At 44.1% G+C, this 24,821-nt stretch overlaps 1 protein-coding gene across 1 annotated transcript in view; it reads right to left on the reverse strand.

Moving 5' to 3' along the window:
• Positions 1-24,821, reverse strand: part of NUP93 (nucleoporin 93) — a 305,671-nt gene that overhangs the window by 32,548 nt on the left and 248,302 nt on the right. Inside the window, exons 14-16 of the mRNA XM_069215817.1 lie at positions 20,531-20,657; positions 20,337-20,409; positions 13,458-13,502 (exon numbers count right to left, since the gene is read on the reverse strand). Of these exons, the coding sequence (XP_069071918.1) occupies positions 13,458-13,502; positions 20,337-20,409; positions 20,531-20,657 (245 nt within the window). The remainder of the gene's footprint in view (positions 1-13,457; positions 13,503-20,336; positions 20,410-20,530; positions 20,658-24,821) is intronic.

The raw sequence follows: 24,821 nt of genomic DNA on the forward strand, positions 1-24,821 counted from the left end.
CTGCATACTGACATTTGAGTAGCAGCAGAGCCCTTCAAACAGCAGAGCAAAACCGCCAACGTGGACTACAGTACACGCTACAATAATACAAGCTATCCTTTTATTCACAAATGAATACGCATTGCCGCCTACTGGGAGAAGGTATCGTGAACACCACCTCCACCAAAATAATCCTACCCAGCCCCTGGGGAAAAATGGTACCAAAAACCAGTACACTTTCCGATTTCGAGGAAATTGTTAGCAGTCTAGGTTGTCTCTCACTGAGGTGTAGCTCTTTCACTCTCCCGGCATGTGAACAGGCCAGTCTGACAACAGTAAACATTCAAATACATGCACTCATTGTATAAGATTCTGTTCTGTTTGTAATTAAATGTATTTTTCTATTATTGACAGAAATATAATCTAATTTACTATCTGAGTAAAACACAGCGACTGTGATTGTGAATCCTAGGTTTCCGTATTTGGCAGGAAAAAAATACATTCTATAATCTTATTAATGCTGCAGAGTTGGTAACTTACGGTCTGGCTTGCTGAGGTTTAACGCTGGTTTGTTTGCAGTTCTGGCATTGAATCGGGGTTAGCACAGGGGCTGTACTTGCCTGTCACACACCGTTGGGCATTGGGATTAGTGTGCAGCAGTTCACCAATTGTTGTCCCACTGTGATACTCTTTTTCTGCCTGTGTTCCATGCAGACTGAACAGACGCACTGTGAGCCCACACCACAACAGAAGGGCGCTCTGAGCTGGCCTGTAGTCACAAGTTTGTATAGTCAACCCACACCCCACAATGGTTAATGTTTGGCCTTGCTCTTTTAACCTTCAATTTAGTGATCCTTTTCATAATCCTTAAGGTGGGGGGGAGGGCCATTCTTATCTGTTTATGAATTTAACAGTGGGCTTCTCTGTAAGCGTTTCTTAATACGCTTTAATGGTGTACAAATCCACCCATGGCTTTTGTTCTTGTTGTCTTATGTAGCAGCAAACTGGCTGGAAGTTTTGTTTTACAGCTGGGAGTAGTTAGTGGTTTAAGGGCCTTGTTTGTAATAATATTGAAGTAGGCCTGCTAGGTCTCAAATTGTGTTGACTATATAGTTACACTGCATTACTTTCTGCCATTTTGTTTTCATGTGGTATGCTCTCAAGGGGCTTGCCATATGGTTATATGACCATGTTTCTTACAAATGCTTTAATTTTTTTATAGTGGTGCCCTCTAGGGGCTGTTCTGAACATTACAGTCAACATACTATAATATTCACGGCACTCGGAAACTCGACTCATAATACTTTGCAGGGCATTCCTTTTATAAAACATTTTTGCTCATAACTCAACCTGTGGTGTTCTTAAGACAATGGGACCACATTCAAACCATTCATCGCAACATGCTCTTTCTGTCTAAATCATATCTTGGGCCCCCACACTAGGTTAGGGGGGACCCCAAGGGAGTAACCCTACACAACATTCAGTGTCTTATGAAGCTCTTTTATGGCTGGAACTTTTGCTTTACAGCTGAGAGTAGTTTGTGTTTTAAGGGCCTTAATGGAATGAATATGTCACTTACCCAGTGTACATCTGTTCGTGGCATCAGTCGCTGAAGATTCACATGTTGTGCATAGCCCGCCATCTGGTGTTGGGTCGGAGTGTTACAAGTTGTTTTTCTTCGAAGAAGTCTTTCGAGTCACGGGACCGAGTGACTCCTCCTTTTGTCTCCATTGCGCATGGGCGTCGACTCCATCTTCGATTGTTTTCCCCGCAGAGGGTGAGGTAGGAGTTGTGTTGTAGTAATAGTGCCCATGCAATGGAGTGACTAAGTATGTACCTATTTAAGGTTTAAATAATATATTTACAAATGTACAAAGCTTAAGCTAACTTCCGAACTGCTACAGGCTCCCGGGGAGGCGGGTGGGCACATGTGAATCTTCAGCGACTGATGCCACGAACAGATGTACACTGGGTAAGTGACATTTTCAGTTCAATGGCATCTGTCGCTGTAGATACACATGTTGTGCATAGACTAGTAAGCAGTTATCTCCCCAAAAGCGGTGGCTCAGCCTGTAGGAGTGAAGTAGTTTGAAATAAGGTTCTTAACACGGCTTGACCTACTGTGGCTTGTTGTGCGGATAGCACGTCTACACAGTAGTGCTTGGTGAACGTGTGAGGCGTAGACCATGTGGCTGCCTTACATATTTCGTGCATTGGAATATTTCCTAGAAAGGCCATGGTGGCACCTTTCTTTCTGGTTGAGTGTGCCTTTGGTGTAATGGGCAGCTGTCGTTTTGCTTTAAGGTAGCAGATTTGGATGCACTTAACTATCCATCTGGCTATACCTTGTTTTGATATTGGGTTTCCTGCATGAGGTTTTTGGAATGCAATAAATAGCTGTTTAGTTTTTCTGATGTTCTTTGTTCTGTCAATGTAGTACATTAATGCTCTTTTGACATCTAATGTATGTAGTGCCCTCTCAGCTACGGAATCTGGCTGTGGGAAGAATACTGGTAGTTCTACCGTTTGATTTAGGTGGAATGGTGAAATAACCTTCGGTAAAAATTTAGGATTAGTCCTTAGGACTACCTTATTTTTGTGTAGTTGGATAAAAGGTTCTTGTATTGTAAACGCCTGAATTTCACTTACTCTTCTTAGAGATGTGATGGCGATGAGAAATGCAACTTTCCAGGTTAGGAATTGTATTTCGCAAGAATGCATAGGTTCAAAGGGTGGACCCATGAGTCTTGTTAAGACGATGTTGAGGTTCCATGAAGGAACGGGTGGTGTCCTTGGTGGTATAATTCTTTTGAGGCCTTCCATAAACGCTTTAATGACAGGTATCCTAAATAGTGAAGTTGAATGGGTAATCTGCAGGTATGCAGATATTGCTGCGAGGTGTATTTTAATGGAAGAGAAGGCTAGGTTTGATTTTTGTAAGTGTAGTAAGTAGCCCACTACATCCTTTGGAGATGCGTGTAATGGTTGAATTTGATTCTGATGGCAGTAGCAAACAAACCTTTTCCATTTGCTTGCATAGCAGTGTCTAGTGGATGGTCTTCTAGCTTGCTTTATGACTTCCATACATTCTTGTGTGAGGTTTAAGTGTCCGAATTCTAGGATTTCAGGAGCCAGATTGCTAGATTCAGCGATGCTGGGTTTGGATGCCTGATCTGTTGTTTGTGTTGTGTTAACAGATCTGGCCTGTTGGGCAACTTGACGTGGGGTACTACTGATAGGTCTAGCAGTGTTGTGTACCAAGGTTGCCTTGCCCATGTTGGTGCTATCAGTATGAGTTTGAGTTTGTTTTGACTCAATTTGTTTACTAGATATGGAAGGAGAGGGAGAGGGGGGAAAAGCGTACGCAAATATCCCTGACCAGTTCATCCATAGGGCATTGCCTTGAGACTGCCTGTGTGGGTATCTGGATGCGAAGTTTTGGCATTTTGCGTTCTCCTTTGTTGCAAATAAGTCTATTTGAGGTGTTCCCCAAAGTTTGAAGTAAGTGTTTAGAATTTGGGGGTGAATTTCCCATTCGTGGACCTGTTGGTGATCTCGAGAGAGATTGTCTGCAAGTTGATTCTGGATCCCTGGAATAAACTGTGCTATTAGGCGAACGTGGTTGTGAATTGCCCAGCGCCATATCTTTTGTGCTAGAAGGCTCAGCTGCGGTGAGTGTGTCCCCCCCTGTTTGTTTAGATAATACATTGTTGTCATGTTGTCTGTTTTGACAAGAATGTACTTGTGAGTTATGATTGGTTGGAATACTTTTAGTGCTTGAAAAACTGCTAGCAGTTCCAGGTGATTTATGTGCAGTTTTGTTTGATGTATGTCCTATTGTCCTTGTATGCTGTGTTGATCGAGGTGTGCTCCCCACCCCGTCATGGAAGCATCTGTCGTTATTACGTATTGTGGCACTGGGTCTTGGAAAGGCCGCCCTTTGTTTAAATTTATACTGTTCCACCATAGAAGCGAGAGGTATGTTTGGCGGTCTATCAACACCAGATTTAGAAGGTGACCCTGTGCTTGTGACCATTGCGATGCTAGGCACTGTTGTAAGGGCCTCATGTGCAGTCTTGCGTTCGGGACAATGGCTATGCATGAGGACATCATGCCTAGGATTTGTAATATCATTTTTGCTTGTATTCTCTGTGTTGGGTACATGCGTTGTATGATCTTGTTGAAATTTTGAATTCTCTGTGGACTTGGAGTGGCTAATCCTTTTGTTGTGTCTATTATGGCTCCTAGGTATTGTTGTACTTTGCACGGCAGAATGTGTGATTTTGCATAGTTGATGGTGAAACCGAGTTTGTAGAGGTTTTGTATGACCTGATTTGTGTGGTGTGAGCACCTTGTCAGTGAGTTGGTCTTGATTAGCCAGTCGTCTAGATACGGGAATACGTGTATTTGCTGCCTTCTGATGTGTGCAGCCACTACTGCTAGACATTTTGTAAAGACTCTTGGCGCGGTTGTTAAACCAAACGGCAATACTTTGAATTGGTAATGTATTCCTTTGAATACAAACCTGAGGTATTTCCTGTGCGACTGATGTATTGGTATGTGGAAATACGCGTCTTTGAGATCTAAGGTTGTCATGTAGTCCTGTTGCTTTAGCAATGGTAACACCTCTTGTAGCGTGACCATGTGAAAGTGTTCTGATTTGATGTAGGTGTTTAGTGTTCTGAGGTCTAGGATTGGTCTCAGTGTTTTGTCCTTTTTTGGTATTAGGAAGTACAGTGAATAAACTCCTGTGTTTATTTGTGTTTCTGGTACTAGTTCTATTGCGTTCTTTTGCAATAATGCTTGAACTTCTGTTTCCAGAAGGTCTGAATGTTGTTTTCATAAATTCTGTGCTTTTGGTGGTATGTTTGGAGGGATTTGTAGAAATTCTATGCAATAACCATGTTGGATAATTGCTAAGACCCAAGTGTCTGTAGTTATTTCCTCCCATGCTTGGTAATACTGACCTATTCTTCCCCCCACTGGTGTTGTGTGGAGGGGATGAGTGACATGTGAGTCACTGCTTGGTTGTAGGGGTTTTGGGGCTTTGAAATTTTCCCCTATTCCTAGAGAATTGTCCTCTGTATTGGCCCCGAAAGCCTCCCCTCTGGTACTGTCCCTGGTAGCTGGACGGTGTTGTCTGTGAGGTGCTGGCTTGTGTGGCCTGACCCCGAAACCCCCCTCTAAAGGTTGTCTTGCGGAAGGTGCTGTAAGTGCCTCTGCTCTGCGGGGAGTAGAGTGCGCCCATGGCTTTAGCAGTGTCAGTGTCCTTTTTCAGTTTCTCAATTGCCGTGTCCACCTCTGGTCCGAACAGTTGTTTTTCATTGAATGGCATATTGAGCACTGCCTGCTGTATCTCTGGTTTAAAACCAGACGTTCGTAGCCATGCGTGCCTTCTTATAGTCACAGATGTGTTAATTGTTCTCGCAGCTGTGTCCGCTGCGTCCATAGAGGAGCGTATCTGATTATTAGATATGTTCTGTCCTTCCTCAACCACCTGCTTCGCTGCTTCGCCCTCTTTTGCAGTTCCTTGGGTAGATGCTCAATGAGGTGTTGCATCTCGTCCCAATGGGCTCTGTCATAGCGCGCAAGTAGTGCTTGGGAGTTAGCGATGCGCCACTGGTTTGCAGCCTGTACTGCGACTCTCTTTCCGGCTGCATCGAACTTGCGGCTCTCTTTATCTGGGGGTGGTGCATCCCCAGATGTGTGGGAGTTGGCTCTCTTGCGAGCTGCTCCTACTACGACGGAATCTGGTGGCAGCTGTGTGGTGATGAAAACAGGGTCTGTGGGAGGCGCTTTATATTTCTTTTCCAACCTTGGTGTTATTGCCCTACTCTTGACCGGCTCCTTGAAGATTTCCTTTGCGTGCCGAAGCATTCCTGGGAGCATAGGCAAGCTCTGGTAGGAGCTGTGGGTGGAGGAGAGGGTGTTGAATAAGAAGTCATCCTCGACTGGCTCTGAGTGGAGGTTTACGTTGTGGAACTCTGCCGCTCTAGCCACCACTTGTGAATAAGCCGTGCTGTCTTCTGGTGGTGAGGGCTTTGTGGGATACGCCTCTGGACTGTTGTCCGACACTGGGGCGTCGTATAAGTCCCAAGCGTCTTGGTCCTGGTCACCTTGGCTCGCGGTGGTGTGAGCCGGGGAATGTGATGGAGTTTGTGCTGGTGAAACGTTAGTTACAGGTGGAGGAGAGGGTGGCGGAGTTACCTTTTTCACCATTTTTGTTTGTGGTGCTTGGTCTGTTTGAAACTCCAGTCTCCTTTTTCTCCTAATTGGGGGAAGGGTGCTTATTTTCCCTGTTCCTTCCTGTATGAAAATACGTTTCTGCGTATGGTCCACTTCGGTGGATTGCAACTCTTCCTCAAATCTATGCTTTCGCATCTGAGAGGACAGTGATTGCTCCTCTGAATAGGAACCGGTAACTGGGTCGGTTGCGGCTCGTTTTGGCACCGAAACCCTGTCTGTACTCTTTTTCGGCTCCGAGGTGACTTTTTTCTTTTTTGGAGTCGAAACCTCTCGGCGTCGATCTTCCTCGGTGCCACTGTCTCGGCGTCGAGCCGTTTCGGCACCGCTATCTCTGCGTCGATCCTTTTCAGCAGCACTGTCTCGGTCCCGAGCAGGCTGCGTGCCGGTGTCTCGACCGGAGTCGGACGATCTCGGCACTGTTTCGGCCTTTTTCGGTGCCGACGGTCGGTCACCGAATTTATGGGTCGAGCCATGGCCTGGTGGCAGTGGCGTCCCCTAGGCCTTGTCACTTTTCTTGTGTGTTGCCTTCGACGTCTTACTCACAGTTCTTTGATCGTCGAATTCCTCGGAGTCCGATTCGTGAATCGAGAAGGCTTCTTCCTCCTCTTGTTCCTTGAACTCTCGGTGTGCTGTCAGCGTGGACGCCATCTGAAGTCTTCTGGCTCAACGGTCACGGAGTGTCTTTCGGGACCGGAACGCACGACAGGCCTCGCAAGTCTCTTCACTGTGCTCAGGCGACAGGCACAGGTTACAGACCAAATGTTGGTCTGAATACGGGTATTTGTTGTGGCATTTGGGACAGAAACGAAACGGGGTCCGTTCCATCTGCGTTGTCTGACACGCGGTCGGGCCGACCAGGCCCCGACGGGGGATCGAAAGCTACCCCGAAGGGCACCGGAGCTCTTCAAACTTCGATGCGGTGTCGATTCTATCTAAGCCGATCCCGAACGCAACAATACCGACGTAATCTTCCGATAGTTAGCTAACTTTCCGTTCCGAAACTCGGAGCGACAGGAACACGTCCGAACCCGATGGCGGAAAGAAAACAATCGAAGATGGAGTCGACGCCCATGCGCAATGGAGACAAAAGGAGGAGTCACTCGGTCCCGTTATATGCTTTAGTTGCAAGTCTACAAGCTTATCCCGAGAATGTTATGTTCATGCATTCCGCAGGCAATGCTAAGTAACCAAACTCAATGAGTTTTAGTCATATTGCAAGGTTGAGTGACTTGGGGTCTGGAAGCCTGATTTGTCCTTGATTTTGAGTGAGAAGGTCTGGCCTGTTGGGATGCGTCTGCAGGGGGAATACCGACAGGCCTAGAAGTATGGTGAACCATGGCTGATGGGTCTAAGTGGGAGTTGCAAGAGCCATGATGAGAGGCGCTTTTCTGATCCTCCGAACTAGAAGTGGAATGAGAGGGATAAGTGAAAAAGCGTAACCAAATATCCCTGACGAGTTCATCCTGAGAGCGTTGCCGTTGGATTTTGGGTGTTGATACCTGGAGGGAAAGCTTGGACATTCTGTGTTTTCTGCTGTGGCGAAAAGGTCTATCTGAGGAGGTACCCACTTTGCAAAGCATGTTTGAAGGACTTGTGGGTGAAGTTCCCATTTGTGGACTTTTTGCTGCATCCTGCTAGGCAGGTATACAAAGTTGTTTTACGTCCTTGGGAGATACTCTGCCCCCAGGTGAATGTGGTGGTGGAGAGCCCATGTTGCGCCTCCCCCTCACTGCCCCACCTCCATCCCTTGCCGTTTCTTTAGATAATACAAGGCTATCATGTTGTCCGTGCAGACTAGGACAACCTTGTGAGATAGGTGATGAAGCAGTGCTTTCAGGGCAAGAAACACAGTCTGAAGCTTGAGGTATCTGAAGTGTAGGGATTGATGACTGAGATCCCAGAAGCCCTGTACTGTGAAGTCGAAGGTGAGCGCTCCAGCCTGTCAGGGATGCATCTGTGGTCAGTATGACCTGAGGCACAGGGTCCAGAAAAGGGCGCTTTTTCAACAGGTTGGTAGTATTCCGCCATTGTAGAGAGCAGTGAGTATGGTGGTCTAACAACACTAGGTCTTTCAGGTTACCCTGTGACTGAGGCCACTAATGAGACATATTGTTGTAGGGGACACATGTGCAGTCTAGCATGGGGAACAATGGCAATGCAGGATGTCATCATTACTAACAGGCGCATAATAGTCCTGACTGTGTATGTGCGATTCTCCTGAAACTGGGGGAGAACAGACTGAAAACTCTGAACGTGGGCCGGGTTGTGGTATGCTTGCCCCAAACTCTGCTTTGAGAATAGCTCCTAAGGATGTATGCGAAGGGGTTGGAGGTGGGACTTGGAAAAGCTAAGTGTGAAGCCTTCAGTGTGAAGGAGATCCACTGTCAACTGGGTGTTATTTTGGCACTGTCGTAAGGTACTGGCTTTGATGAGCCAGCCGCCTAGGTAAGGGAACACGTGTGATGTTCGGTCTTCTGAGGTGTGGCAACTACTGCTAAGCTCTTTGTGAAGACTCTGGGAGCAGTAGTGACCCCGAAAGGCAGGACATTGAACTGGGAATGTTTGCCTGGAATAACAAACCTTAGGTATTTTCGGTGTGCAGGGTGGATAGGAATATGAAAGTAGGTGTCCTTTAAATCTAGAGCTGTCATAAAGTTGCCTTGTTGAAGAAGTGGAATAACATCCTGAAGAGAAACCATGTGAAAGTGTTCTGACTGGAGGTATGTTTAAGTGGTCTAAGGTCGAGAATAGGCCTGAGAGGGCCCTCCATTTTGGGAATGAGTACGTATAAGGAGTATACCACTGATCCCAGGTGTTTTAAGGGAACAGACTCAATGGCCCCTTTGAAAAGAAGGGATTGAAGCTCTTGTTTGAGAAGGGTGAGGTGCTCATGGGATAGCCTGTGAGTGTGAGGGGGAATATCTGAAGAAGTGGTAACAAGCTCCAGACAATAACCATGTTGGATAATGAAAGGGACACCCATTGGTCCATGGTGATGTTGACCCATTCTGAATGATTTTGGAGCCGTCCCCGACAGGTGTGGAGTCAGCAAAGGGAAGACAGAGGTAATCACTGCTTGCAGTGGGGAAATGGCCTTCAGAGGCAGTGCTCTTACCTCACCCTTTATTGTTGTGGCCTCTGTAGGAACCCCTGTAGAAACTCCTAGAATAGGAGGCTTGAGGATGTTTGGACTGTCAAGTGGACACCACAGAGGATGTGAATTTATAGGAGCCTCTAAAAGTAGGGCGATGAAACGTGCCCCTCTGTGTGGAGGATTGGAGGGCACCCATGGCCTTTGCTGTATCTGTGTCTCTCTTTAGCTTCTCAAGGGTAGTATCCACTTGAGGGCCAAAAAGATGTTCCTTATTAAAGGGCATATTAAGGACCACTTGCTGAACCTCTGGTTTGAAACCAGAGCAGCGGAGCCAAGCGTGCCTTCTAAGGTGGACACTTGTGTTAATGCTGCATGCCTGCGGCATCCACGGCACAGCGATAGAATTATTCCGCTTGTTATTAATTGGGTGTTCCTCAGAAACTATTTGTTGTCCTCTTACCCGGTGCTCAGCTCGCAGGAACTGGAGGAGCACTTAATTTTGTCCCAGTGATCCCAGTCGTATCTAGCTAGTAATGCCTGGGATATGGTGATATATCAATGGTTAGTTGCTTGTAGAGCAACTATTGCCAGAGGCATTGATTATCTTGCTCTCCTTCTCAGGAGGAGGGGAGTCTCCAGTGGCCTGGCTATAGGCACATTTGCATGCTGTGGTGGTGACAATGGAGTCAGGAGGAACCTGAGACCTAATATATATTGGGTAAGAGGGAGAAGGCTTATATTTTTGTTGACTTTAGGGGGTGATAACCCAAGAACGGACCAGCTCCTTGAAGATTTTGGCTGCATGATGCATGACAGGGAGCATTGAGAGAAATTTAATATTCCTGTGATGGATAGTCAGTGTGTCAAACAGGAAGTCCTTTTCGATGGGGTCCCTGTGTAGTTCTACAAAGGGAAATGCAGCTGCTCTTTTTGATAGGAAGCTCGTGTTGGTAGGAAGTAGTGTCCTCTGGTGGTGAGGGGCATGTGGGGTGCACATGCCCCATTGGAATGCAAGGGGTCAGAATCATAAGTGTCCCAGGGATCTGGGTCATGATGTGGCCCACCCAAATCTTCCCCAACAAATCAAATAGATTTTTGAGGGGAGTAATCTCCTGGTGTAGGTGAAACAGGAGAATGAGGAGGGGAGGTAGGTGAAGGAAAAGAAGGGGTGGAGGAGGTGGTGAGGTTTGAGCTGAAGGTGGTGGAGAAGGCCTGCGTGATGGGCTGGTGGCCTTGTCCTTACTCTTTTGAGGTGGAGGAGTGTCAAAGGCTTCTTGAAAGGACATATTCCTCTTTAACAGTACAGGAGAAGAAGCAACAATGCGCCCTGTAGCCTCCTGAATATGGAGTCAGTGCTGTGGAGCATCCAGTCTCCAGTATAGGCTTCACAGGAGAAAGAGAAGCAGAAGAATGACTAGAGTCTATGTGTTCTAATGTTTTTGGTTCTGTGCGTTTCGGCACAAAGGTTTTGGTCAGTGCTACTTCGTTGGCACCAACATGGAGGCTGTGGTCGGTCGGCTCCAAACCAGGGTTTGGACCGAAATGGAGACGTCTCGGTGTGAAGTTCCAGAGGTCGAAGACTATGGCTTGGTCTTGGCTGTTTTCAGAGCTGGGCCGGAAAACGGGGCAACTGAAACAGATTTTCGGTTCAGACCCTGGCCTGATGGCAGTGGTGACCTTCAGAATGGGCTTTTTCAGAGTCTTGGGGGTGGGTAGGAGGATCCACAGTACTCGTGGGTTGTGACAATGTTATCTTGTGGCTTTTGATGTCCGACTGCAAGTCGGAGTTGGAAGAGTCCTGGGTGGAGAGGGCCTCTTCTTCTTGTGCAGGTTCCTCCCCAAAGATGTCTGGGGTGTCAACTGGAGTTTTGTGCACCACTTCCAGACAGAGTGCCCTTCAATCTCGAAGCGTTTTCTTCGACCAGCAAGATCTGCTGGTTTCACAGGTCCCCTCTTGGGGATCACACACAGGTTACACATCAGATGTTGATCGGTGTGGGGAAATTTTGCAAGGCACAGAGGATAGAAGCAAAATATCATTCGTTCCAGCAGGCCGGCATACTGCTCAGTGCCACGCGGTATGGTAGGCCTTAGGTGGGCGAGGAAGCCCCAAAGGCCATGTGGTCCGTACCCAGCCCGACGATTCGAGGCGAGCGCTAAGACCAAAAGGTGCGTGCGGAAACAAGACATTCGAAGAAGGTAAGAAGGAAAGAAAGATTTTGAACCGGAGTGAGCCAAAGTAAAAAAACGGAGCAAAGAGACACTTCCAAACCCGACGGCGAGAGAAAACATTCTAACAAAGGAGTCAATGCCCAATCTCACTATCACCAGAAGTCACTCGATCCAGTGACTTGAAACACTTCTTTGAAGAAAAACAACTTGCACCACCCAAGACAGAACACTAGATGGCAGGAGTATGCAGAGCATGCGTATCTACAGCACTACATGATTGAACACCAAGTTACACAGGGCTTCCAAATGATGTCCAAATTACCAGTATATTCCATGATGCAAAGAGCGTGAAGCGAAGATACGAAGTGTGCACAAATACAGACGAGATCGGAGAGACAACATACCTGTGAGGTCACCAGGGGAGAGAAACATTACAGTCTTGAATCGTGCAAACAAAAGAGCAAGTCTGAGATGCAAACTGCAGTTGTTTCAGAGTCAAAGTTCATACACAGAGAAACCAAGATGAATCTTATATTAGGTATAACTCTAGGTCTAGTGTTACCTGCAGTACACCAGCAATTACATTATTTTTCATGGAGTAACCATTCAGGATCTTCAGTGCATGTGTGTTCAAAGTGGAACCCAAAGGTGGAGACTGGTGCCTGCTCTCGTTCTAAAAGAAAGGGGGCCAGCAGAATAGGCAGCGGGGATCATATACTTTTATTATAAATTAGAAATGGAGCAGTTGGATGACTAGAGGAGCTAGCTTGGTTTGTACCCGCTCCTGTCGGCACCTCAACGTTCATTTCATGTTTCATGTGTTTCAAGCAGTCCAGGTGTGCATCATAACATTAGGGGACGTCTGCTTCCATTTCATTCTTGCACAAAGGCTCTTTGCTTACTGGCTGAATGTTACTCCTATTCTTAACAGCAACTTTGTGAAGTGGGAGTTGTGCTGAAACACAGGATAAGAGTGGTATCAAAAGTTGGCCTAACCAATAAGACTCAGATTAAGTCCAGTGGAGAAGCAAATATTGAAACTCCATTGTAGTCACCAGTATCCCCAAAGTGAGTGTGTGCTTGGCTGCCTGACCCGTATGCGGAGAGTGGAGGATGACACATGCTCTCATTGCAGTAGACCTGCAAAAATGCACCCAGATTCAGGCTGCTCCAACCTCTTCGGCAACAGTAACTTGGGCATTTGTGCCAAGATAGAAAGCTGGGCTTAATCAACATAATGGTGCAATGAAGGCTTCAGAGCAGGCAGGCAGCTGCCTAGACCTGAGTGGGACACATCTCACCGCATCTCACACATCATCCTTGGATAAGAATGACAACCAGGCAGATAAATGCATATGGTAGGTGAGAGTGGCCTCCTACAGAGAATGTAACAGTCAATATTACATACTACCCCCACAATCAAAAAGGATGCTTTGTACCACGCCTGGTGGCCAACACCAAGTACCTGTAGGGACTGATGCAAGTTTATTATGCAAGTAGTTGCAGAGGGGTTTCATGTCCATGGTAGCAGCTAGGGCACAGGTGTGCCCCGATTACTGCTCCCCAAGCTTGTGATGCACAGGTTACATAGAGTAAGTTGGAGCAAATGAATGATAGTATGACACAGTCTGAAGCTGGACCACTGAGAATAAGATACCAAAATGAAGAGGAAAATGATGGTGTGCAAGAGCTAGAGTAGGAAGATCCAATCAACACCACTGGGTGGAAGAACAGGAACTGGCAGGGTCATAAATGCATACATGGATGGTGGAGTGCCTTTGTACATATGCAGCCACGTAAAGCTCTGGATTAAAACTGCTACAGCAGATAATTCTGGACTTGCCATCAGGTAATATGGATAATCATGTGCTGAGAAAGGGAAATGGCCACAGTATCAATTAAGCAAACTAGAATCCTATAACAAGTAAAATTGCACAAATCTTCACACCGTTTATGATGATCTTACCTTTCTACTACCATCTTTCTCCAGTTTTCCAAGGAGCATGTCAAACTGAAATGAAATATAATAATGTGTTAAAAATAGCACAAACTTCGAGTGATAGGTATAATAATGCCTTCATAAAATTATGCATCTATTGCAATACTCTTTGTTAACAATGTTTAATCACGTTTTACCATCAAATGGAAAAACTTCGTCACCATTGTATCAAATCGTATTAATGGTTTGTATTTTTAACACTGCACAATGCCTGAATGGTAGCCCACACAGAACAATTATCATTACATTAAGTACTTGCAAAATTTAATTCAATTGGGAGCCTGAATGTTGCTAGCCAATAGTATCATTGTGGAAAACAAAGGCAGAAGTCATGCAACTTTTGGTGAGAACTAAAAAACGCAATAGACTCAGCTTGATCTTTTTCTTAATGCATTTTTTAGGTATGTGGAACATCCAAGAAAACCCCTCCTGTCACTGTCAGATATATGCTGCTCATTAAGACTCTTTCATGACTAAAGCTCAAACAAAATATATGCTGCTGATTTTGGGTTCATCAGGAGTTATATGTGCGGTATTAGCAATACTCAGTGAGATAGGAGAAGCCAGATTACTAGGGTAAGTAACCACTCAACTTCATTGGCATGTTACCACTTATTCTCAACACAAACCACTGAGCTCATTTAATTGATTTCATTTTCAAAGGAGAGAACTGAGCATAACTGCATTTTCTATACTTGTTTTTATATGTTCAGAGCTCTCAATTTTATAGAATTTTCAGAAAGTAGGCTTCCAATTCTGGACAGCCCTCAATATGTTTTCCACCAGAGAGGAGTAGCACTGAAAAGTGACCATTGCCTTAGGAGCTCAAGAGGCAGCCTAGTGCCAACAGAGTTTCTTCTCTAAAAACTTGAAGAGTAAATTGTGGTGGCCTGGTTAGGTGTTTCATGTTTTTGTCAGCATTTGCATAGCGCTCACTGTCATCAGTATGGTACAACAGCAATGGTTATGGATTGCTGCCTGGTTGTGTATGGTTAGAAAAGATTTGCTGAGATTTTATCAGCAATGGCTTGTGTTAGTTAATATGAAGGTAGAGTTAGAGCCAGTTAAAGTGCTTTGAAGTATTTTACATGTATAGATAGGTGCGCACAAGCAGTTTTTTTTCTGAATTAGTTAATCAGCTTCCCAACACCCAGGCTATGCAGCTTGTTTTCCAGACCAGAGAGGCCAACCAGCCAGCTAGCTAATATGTAATGCAATGTTGTGGTTTTAAGACATTGGTGTGATGAATGAAGAATGGGGGTGAATTAGCTGAGCTTGGTTAAACAGATGGTTAGGGTGCCATTTTAGTGGATAAAGCTGCTATGATTTCCATTAACATAAATAGGGAAAGGCAAATTATAAACACAATTGGAACCCTGTAGCGTGGATACTTTTTGGATGAATTGTGCTGTTTGGTATTTGATAAAAGCTGGTTTTGGCATGGCAGAAGTATGATGGCTCTGAAATGAACTAATGGCTATGTGGTGAACCACATATCTGGGTGATGTTGCTTGTTTCATATCATAGCAATACCTAACTATTCATCCAACCTGAGCAATGCTCCATGCATGTGGGGTGATATACCCACAAGGACAAATGACAGCAAAAATGTAGTGGAAAAGAAGCTGGGCAGATAAAACAAACTACTCAACAGTGTAGATGTAGAATCCTGTCTGGGTACTTATTGATGTGGAGCACTGCAAAGTGATGTGAAATAATGTTCCCTGTGCCCAGGTAACTACTAGAAGACAGCAGCAGTAACTGGAGTGAGTAGCCAGTTGCTTGTGTGGCATGACATGTGTATGTCAACTACTCATCACTGTAATTAAGAACAGAAGCGCATGTTTCTAGGTTTGTCTGGAGATGCATTTCTAGCACTGGCATACTCCTTCTGAATGAACTATACAACTCTCCTATCACCGAGCATTAGCAAAGTCATAGAACCTTAGACTCATTAACAAATTCAGTAACATGATTCATGGAGCACTAAGAAGGGCAGTCTCAGAAATCATAATGACATTGACTGTGCCACTTTTTATTAGAAGACTGAGATTTGTAACCAAGCCACGAAACCCTCCTAACCCACGTCCCAGCCTCTCCCATAGCCCCTAAAAAAAGAGTTGGGATTCAGGATTTTCCAGACTGGCGAAATCCCTGTGCTAAAATACTAAGTGATAGCTCAGTGAACATGGCCTGATACCCTTGTAGGGTATGAGGGAACTGTAGGATCTCTGGAGTAGGTTGACTTGGTACCTGATGTGGGCTTTCGTCCACTCTCTCACAAAAAAGGGCATAAGTGTATGCTTCCTTTTCCAGAGTATTCTGACGAGGTGGTGTTGAATTTGACTTTCATTGAGTCTGTTCTTGAATAAGTGATCATCTAGGTTTTTCCTCCTCCTGAACTCTCCTAGGTGACACTAGTAGAAAGTGTCTTTTTGGTCTGGGGTGTTGTGGAGAGTACAAGAACTAGCTCGGAAGTAAACAGACAGATGACTAAACCTTTAACATTGATCTTGGCCACTGAACAGGAACTAAACTTCAATGGTGATGCCCTAATTTGCTTTAATGATAAGCTGATTGTTCATAGTAACAAGAAAAAGTGCAAATGGTTGAATTGGTCCTCCTTATTTAATTGTTCCTTAGAAGGATCCATTGAGGGCTGAGGTCGCGGACAGCTGCTCCTGTGGGATTCTTATTTAACTAGAATTGCCCAGCAGCAGATTTAAGAGATGTTCTAAATTTTCCCCATCTCTCAGCTGTATGTCCGGGCCCTTTTTTAAAATTTTAAGCATGTTCTAGCACAAGTCATTTTGCCACTGTATGGTTGCCGGTTAGGCAGATGATGCAGAGAGAATGAGAAACCTGCCAAAAAGGTCACTTCACATATAACAAAGATGTTGTAGAGGGGTCATGAAGACCCAGAAAACTGCAGAATCCCTCTCATAGAAGACCTCAATGTATACCAACTAAATATGTTGAGCTGTGTTAAAAAAATATATATTAAAAAAACCTGAAAAGAAGGTGGTAAAAAAAAGGCAGTAAATGGGCAAAAGCAGAGTCGCTAATCCAGAAACATGACTCAGGACAGTGGAAAGAGTACTAAGACAATTGCCAAAGCTACCCCTGTAGGATATTACAGCCGGTCTGAGGTTTCAGGCCATACTGCAGTTTTCCCAATGTGCAGCTTTGCTGCCTAGCTAACCATTTATTCATTTTTGATGGTTTTTAAAAGGCACATGAGGACATTTCAATTTGGAAGGGTTTTTCACTTTTAGGTTTTAGATGTGAACTTTAAAAAATATATAGTGGAAAGAAAATTTATTTTTTTCTGAATGAGTTTATCAGAGAAGAGATATTCACCGTTATGTAATATGAGATAAACGTTCTCTGATTTAAAAATGTAGGACTAACACAGTAAATGAGGAGAGCTATTGGAGTTATGACTGTTGAACAGACAAGCTATTGAAATTTGAAGGAGACACTCCGATTCAAAATGTAAGGATTACTAAACACTATGGCTCCCATAGGGAATGGTTAAAAGCAAATACGCAGGGTACCAGAGAGAAGTGCCTCATCATGGTAACGTATCCTAAGATGACAAAGAAGGCTACTGATGGTGCTGTATTCAAAGGCAAGAATAAGGTCAGGCTGCTACACAAATAATACAAAAGCAAACTCTGGGAGCATAAGAACAACCATGCCAACATCTTCTGGGTCACATTCTCTAGTTTGCAAAAGCAATAGCTCCAAAACAATTTGGGGAATAATCAACTCGCTGGAAAAATGTAAAATGGCAGCCAACAATGCCAATATTTCAGAAGAGGTTTCGGTCTCACTTGTGAGCAAGTAAAAGCTGCTGAGGAGTTCTCCACACCCAGACACGTAAGGTACTCCACGAGCTCCAACCGAACTGTCAAACTTTTGCACTGAGTCCCAAATAGAGAACTTCATCAATAAAAGTTAGGCTGACAGAGCACTTGGCCCCAACTGCCTCCTCCCAGGCATTATTTAAAGCAAATCCACCACATGGGCAATAATCATAACGGCACTATACAACCATGCTTCCTTGACAAGTCAGATCCCAGACTCATGGCGTGATGGCATCATACACCCAATTTTAAAAGCAGGAGAGCCTTCAAAACCCAAGAAATTACCACCAAATTTCATTGTTAGAAACAGGCAAAAGCACAAGGGGAATCAGAGTTGTGGGCATCTGACCGCACTGTGTCCATAAATCAGACAGGCTTCAGAAAAGGAATGGGTGGCACCCCCAATTTCATGGCCGTTTCCCAAATGATCGATTAAATCAAATCCAATTGCATCCTTCTCTATCTTTGTTTTATTGACTTCAAGGCTGCTTTCGACTCAGTCTCCAGACTACTCCTATGGGCAAAATAAAATTACCAGCGCCTGGAATTCCACAACACCTTCTCAGAGCCATTATGGAGCTATACACGAACATGTGGTGCACATAAAGGTGGGGGACAGAAGCATAGTCACTAGAAAAATCCCCACCAATACTGACCTGAAGCAGAGCTGTGTTTTAGCGCTCCCTGTTTTCAATCTTTTTCTGGCAGACCTGGCAACTTCCCTAAGTGACGTCACTGCCCATCCCTCCCAAGACACGTGGAATGTGCTCGTGGTTCTTGTCCTATGCAGACGATGCCCTCCTCTTAAGTCAGACAATAAGAGGCCTTCAGCGTATGATGAACACCCTACAACCATATACTGACAACAGCCAACTAGTGGTGTACTATCAAAAGAATAAAACAATGATTATATGGAACAAAATCAAAAAGGCGGGGCAAATGGTTCTTAAAAGGAAGCAAAACCTCTGAAGATAACACCTAGAAATACTTCGGCATTCTGATAGACAACTATGGCTCATTCTGACCCCAAAAAATAAACATCAGGAACAGAGTGAGAGCCTTTCATAACACCTTTGGAAAACTGGCAAACCAGACGGTCTGGACCTTCATTGAGATCACTCATAGATGTAATCAAGCCAAAATTAATATCGACCATCTCCTATGGGTCTCAAGTATATATAGGAAGGCCTTCAGAGTACCACAAAGTTTGTGTCCAGCCCAAATGAGGCTGATTTCGAGATTATCAGCCAAAGCATGTGTCAGGGCTCTTAAACAAATCTGTCATAAGTTCTGTATGACACCCTTAAAACACTACCTACAGCTAAAAATCTTGAAAACAGGTTCACCACCATCCTCATCCTGAGCTTACCTTAATCAGGCAATCACAACCTCACAGCGCATCAGTCACTGGTCTTCGCCAGCCCCCTTCACTATCTTTAAAACAGTAACCAACAAAGCCATGTGGTGGCGCTCCTGTGTTATTGACAAGGACACTCTAGCAGAGGGGTCCCATATGTCCGTCTGATCATCAATAGCTACACTGCCTTGTATCCACAACCTTACTTGGCAGCCTGTCTGTCAACCACAGTGAAACGGCAGCTTATCAGGTACCGGCTTGGCAAATGTCAGGCCCTGGGTATGGCCCCAAGCCGGTGTAACCTGGAAACCAGTGCAGGTTATGCAACTACCAACGGGAGTCAATTGAAATATAATATGCACTTGCCCTACCAATCAAAAGCAGGCACTGTCTAAAATGTATCTTCATTTAAAGAGGGATGCGCACAAGAGGAAGGCTGTGAACCAGCCCCTATAAGCGACTGGCTACAGATTAACTGCACGCTTTGTAAAACTTCTGGAGTGCCCAGAGAAGAAGCTTACTATTCAAAAGGTTGAACTTGTCCATCCTGGACCCATAGCCTGTTATGCCCGTTAATGGACAATTACTTTGCCAATATATTATGATACATGACTGGAAATGTCAGTCCCCTCTCCTATGTCATGTTTGACAATCAATGACTTGGTCATAAGAAATATTGTAAAATTCTTGAACGTTGTAACCAAACTCCCTTTAATGACTGGAGTTTTAATGAAGAGTTTATTTCCGTATAGTGCAAACAGTTTTTATGCAAATGAATTACCATTATATGATTGAATGTCATGTTATTTAATAACGTAGCATTAACTAAATAAATAAAATAATAACCAGACTGCTTGTTCGATCTAAAAATTGTGCTCTGAACAATGTACATCTTCTCTAGAATCATGATTTATGTCTGTTCCCTTCTTGCAGATTAGGAGTATCAAAAATCCCTTTCCCACCATATTTAACCATCTGACAGCACCATTAGTGCTGACAGCACCGTTTACACCATACAAACTACTTATCAAATAGTGACTGCAGTTGTAATGGAGGAACATCATAAAATACGTGGCGGAGGGTTCCAGAAACCTGTGCATATTCTCATTCAAATTAGTTTTAATATTCCTAAACAGTGCAGTCTATTTTATAGAATTAACAGTGGCATTCAGGCAAGCATGAACCAATACACTGATTATACACAAATATAAAGGTGTCACCAGTTTCAGAATAAAGCAGGGGAGACTGGTTAGTTCGCAAAATTATTCTGGAGAAGATACAGGCGATGAAGAAGGTAATCATTACTCTCCATATTGAGTCCTACACACGTGTGAGATGCCTGAACAGAGTCTGAAGAAAACAAGATCACTTGATTCTACAAACCCCAAGTGAAAAAGCACACATACTGTTGCACAGTTAGCAAGCTATGAGGTCACACAACTCTCAGCTGTGAGCTAGACAAATGTCAAGTAACAATAACAATGGTTTACAATAAGGCCACTAGTGGGACAAAATTCTTGTTTGATGGAAATGTGGAGGATAAAAGATGGCTACTAATATGGTTCACCAGTTGGACTAGCTGACACGGTCATGCACATAGGAATACAAATGCAAACTTGCCTCTCTGCTCTCTATAACGAGCTCACTAACACAGCGCAAGAACATGTTCTCTCCTTGACTATCCTTCTCGTCTCTGCAAAAGAAAGTGTTTCAGATTCAGCAAGTAGGCCTTCCATCAAACATCGTTGAAAATTTACCATCAAGGTAACAAAATGAAAGCACATAATTAATGAAGCCTCCTTCTCAAGACCTACCTGAGAAAATAAAAATACTGGAGAGCTTCTCTTGGATCTGTTGGCTCAAATTTGCGGGTATAGAGCATCAGCAATCGAATGAAATTCAGACGTCGCATGTAGGGAGGGTCGCCAGATTCTTGACTTACTAAAATACACAAAATAAGAATTTACAAGCATGTTTATGTGTGAGTCAGGACACAATTTCGGGATTGTAAAATAGCAAAAAAATTGTACCATGCATAACCCTTTCAATTGTACTTATATTTGTAAGAAGTAGAGTGCCAAACCCATATCTACTTGCATCAAGTTCAAATGTCATTAGCACAGTCTCTTCTGAAATACAACACACGAAGCAATTAATGCAGTGCATGTAATGCACTGACTTTAGTAACTCATGTATCTTTTTACACATGGCCCTTAAGGTAACTACAGTCACAAAATGTATGAACGTGCCACATATCATTGGCACTGTTTATACAACGAAAATAATGCAGAGTAAGCGCAATGCCCTTTTATGCTTTAACTTGTGATGAACAGAGGGAAGAAAGCGCACATCCTGGCTGTCTCTAAAAACATTGCCTCTTGGGGAGTGATAGTCACCCTCTCTCAAAAATAACATTTATCTTTCTGTTAACATTCTTTACTAAAAACCACTGTCACTGAGCCTAGAAATGAGTGACAAGGTCATTGCCTTATCTCTTCAAATGTCTCGAGAGATTTCAACTACTAGACGTTTGTTTGCCTTGCCATTTATGCCTCACTTAGTTCAATGTTTGACCTACAACTGGCCTACATTTTGATTAAAAACCAATGGATCGACCAGTGTTACTAAAATAGCCTGTCTGCATTCAAATAGCATTCTGGAGTCCTATCATCTCCGTTACTATCAAGAGTGCAGGACAGAAACAGCTACTCCTGAGGTAACTGACACTTCTCTGTGCGTTATGACTGGTGGCCAGCCATGCTTGTTTCTCTTTAACCTCAACAGCCATTAACTCTATTGACTGCCAAGAGACTGATGTTCCTGGTGTCCAGTTTCTAATGTATGACCCTCAAAAATGGTAATGCACAAAATATGGAGATCAGGGGCTTACAAACCACCCATAAAAAGGGGCTGCAGACAGTCTGTAGGATGGGCAAGGGTATGAAGAGCGTGACAAACTGTATTGTGCATTCACTGAATATTTCAAATGCACATTAGACAATCAGAAGAAAAGGAGAGCATTAAACCTTTAGCAGATGAGGAATAGTTAGAGTGCTTTCAGTCACCCAGGGAGTGTCTAGGAAAGCATGAACTTCCTTTTCCTAGATGCAGCATCTCTTAGACTCATAAGATCAATGCCTATTACAGTAATGCAGCAACTTAGTGCCCTAGATTTAGGTAGGTGGATGCAGATTTTATATGCATGGTTTCGAGAGCTGCAGTTTTGCTTTTTGCTAGTGATAGGAAAAGAAAGGAATAGACACATAAGAGCAAAAGACTAGATATGCCTGGTTGCTGTTACTCCAGGAGGATTGTGTGGTTTACAGCACCATAGATAGTGGACATGTAAAGGTTTACTTTGGCAGTTTTATGCATTTGTTTTCCATGTCTAGCAAAAGCAAAATTCTTCTCATGTTTGCCAAGGCAATGTCTATCCCTTTATCCCTTGTGATGGACAGAATCCTACTAATGATTGTGAAGAAGGCGGTTAAGTTCCACATAATGTTGAAGTTGTCTCATTACCGATTCTCCTGATGAAAGGGAAACAGGGCACTGCTCAGGCCATTAGTCAGTTGGATTGGGTCTGATACTTGTTTGCTTCAGTAGAAGGAGGGTTGAAAAGTGGTGCATGAGAGACAAGAGGCATTCATTGCATTAGTTGTTTCTGCTGTCATTGCAGAGAATAGTTTTGAAGCATGCAGAAGAGCAATGTTCTACCAGAGACATAGAGTCTCCCGTTATGGTGGTCAAATTCAAAACATCATTGGTTTCCTTCCTTTAGTGTCAAGGTGCATTGTACAAGGAGAGGTGCAATGGGGAGAATAGAGAGTATGGAATACTTCTAGAAAGTCTCATTTGAATCATGCGTTTTGACTATCTGGGATTTAAAGAAGCTGAGCTGTTTTTTTGTAAAACTGATGGGATGAATAAGACACCTTAAGGCACCCTGGTTGTCCAGATATTAAACATTACCTTTGTATGTTGGGCACCTGATTGTATACATTTAGTTAAGTCAGTATTTTGGCTTTCTTCATGATTCTGTGGTAGTCTCTCCTGTGTCTCTTGTACTGGATTGACGACTCTTCGGTCTGTTACCGGTTCCATTTTTGTTCCATATAATGGTTTTTGTGTATATGCTGGGAAACTTCCACTTAGAAAGACTTTGTTTGATTTAGAGCCAGTCTTGACTTTTCTGTTGTTTTTGGGGGTGGGGGGTGGGGGGGGGGGGGGGTGTCCAGGACAGTGTTTCTAGGTTAAATAGTTGTTGAGCTGTCCACTATACAAGCTTTACAAATGGGCTAAAAACATCTTTGTGCTTGTTTCCTCTAAAGTGCCTGTTATGGATATGGAAGGTATGGTTCAAGTAATGCCGATGGGTTTGTGGGCCATGTTTTGTGAGGTAGGTGGAGATCAAGTGATCTGACCAAATCTTGGTTTGCATAGCTATGTTATCTTTTTGAAGGTTACATGTGAACATGTATGACCTGGTGTGCGTGTTAGGCCATGCACCACTTGATCAAAACAGACAGCTTGCATACTGTCAAGGACATCAAAAGAAGAAATGGTGGCATGGGATCTGTATACCCACAAACAGAAGTCTCCAACAATCAGACTTTTGTTTGCTTTGTCAAGAGTTGACTGGTGAGTTCAAGGGCTTTCTCTAGGAAGGGCAGATTATGGCTGGCTGAGGGCAAACCACTACTATGGAGAAGCTGTTGAGTTTAATGGTGCAACAGGACACCATGCACTCAAACAAAGGTAATGCAATGTCAGGAACAGTGGAACATAACAGTTCAGTGTTGTAGTCAAACACTATCGCTCTTCCTGGTTTTCTTTCTCTGTTCTTTAACAATGTCAAGGAGGAGGTTGTTGAGGGTGGTGATTTAGATGCCTCAAGACCACGTTTCAGCAAGGCCAGCTATGTGACAATTAGATTCAGAAATCAGGCAGTGTATGTCTGGTGCATGCTTAAGTGCTCTCAGACAGTTCACTAGACCGATTTTAAGGGAGTGGAGCAGAGCAATGTCTTGGCTTTGGGGGTGCCAGTGGACACAGTGTGATGAGATACAGGTGGGGTAGGTTGGTGAAGAAGGGCCTTGGTGTGGTGTTGGGTAGATGACGGATGGAGAGTTAGTGCAAAAACCGATGCAAGGCTGGCGGAGGGGCTTAGAGTAGTAGAGTGGCACTAGGTTGTGTGGTTTCTCTAAGCAAAGGTAGTGAACATGGATAGAGAAAAAGTGTCTGACAATCGGCCTAGCAAGTGCCAACACCGGGTGAGAACACAATGTTGAGATGATGGAATCACTTGTGTTAAAGTTTGCATTTTTAGGGTTCTGAAAGACTGCTTCAAAGCCAGCAGGCTACTATTGTTGGCTTGCATCATGGTGGTGCCATTACTGTTCCACGTTAATCGGTAATTTATTAGGAACACTACAGGCAATGGCGTTGTCTGTGACTACAGCAGAATTTCGACCATTTGTCTATGGCAACTCTGTATCGGAGAGTGTTGAGCAATACCTGGTCTAGCAGCAAAGATGACGTCTACTGATATTTCTCCTCAGACTGGATTACACATTACGGCATGAGTGTTTCAGGGTTTGATCTCAAAACACTTATTTTTATATCTGACATTTTACGACATTGAGATTGTAGTTTGCAGGATGTAGAAACACTGGTTTCTTTTGCTTCCACTGGTATTCACTGTGCTTTTCCATGGTGGGTGTGGGAAACTTCTCAACCTAGGGATGGAGAGTAGTGCTGGTAGCCATAGCCAGGCTCCTTGGGACATACAGGAGGTTTTGTGAAACAATGAGAGTGTTCCACTATTAGTAAAATTATTTTGATTAGTGTGGGGAGGCGTGGCTGCTAAAGGTAGGTACGAATCACCGGTGGTTATGCATGGGCACAGTAGAGGCTACTGTCATGACCTTGTCTACACACATGATAGGTTAGAGGACTGGGTACAGTGTGCCGCACATAGTGGGCTTTGCTAGGTAACAGAAATCAGTTTATGGGTAATGCAGACAGGCACAGCTGGAGGGATGTGACCTCATGAGATCTGGTGGGTTTTGGACCAGGCAGAGCAGTTACATTCTAAGCACATAC

Source organism: Pleurodeles waltl, chromosome 12 (assembly GCF_031143425.1).
Source record: "Pleurodeles waltl isolate 20211129_DDA chromosome 12, aPleWal1.hap1.20221129, whole genome shotgun sequence".
Classification (NCBI taxonomy): Eukaryota; Metazoa; Chordata; class Amphibia; order Caudata; family Salamandridae; genus Pleurodeles; species Pleurodeles waltl.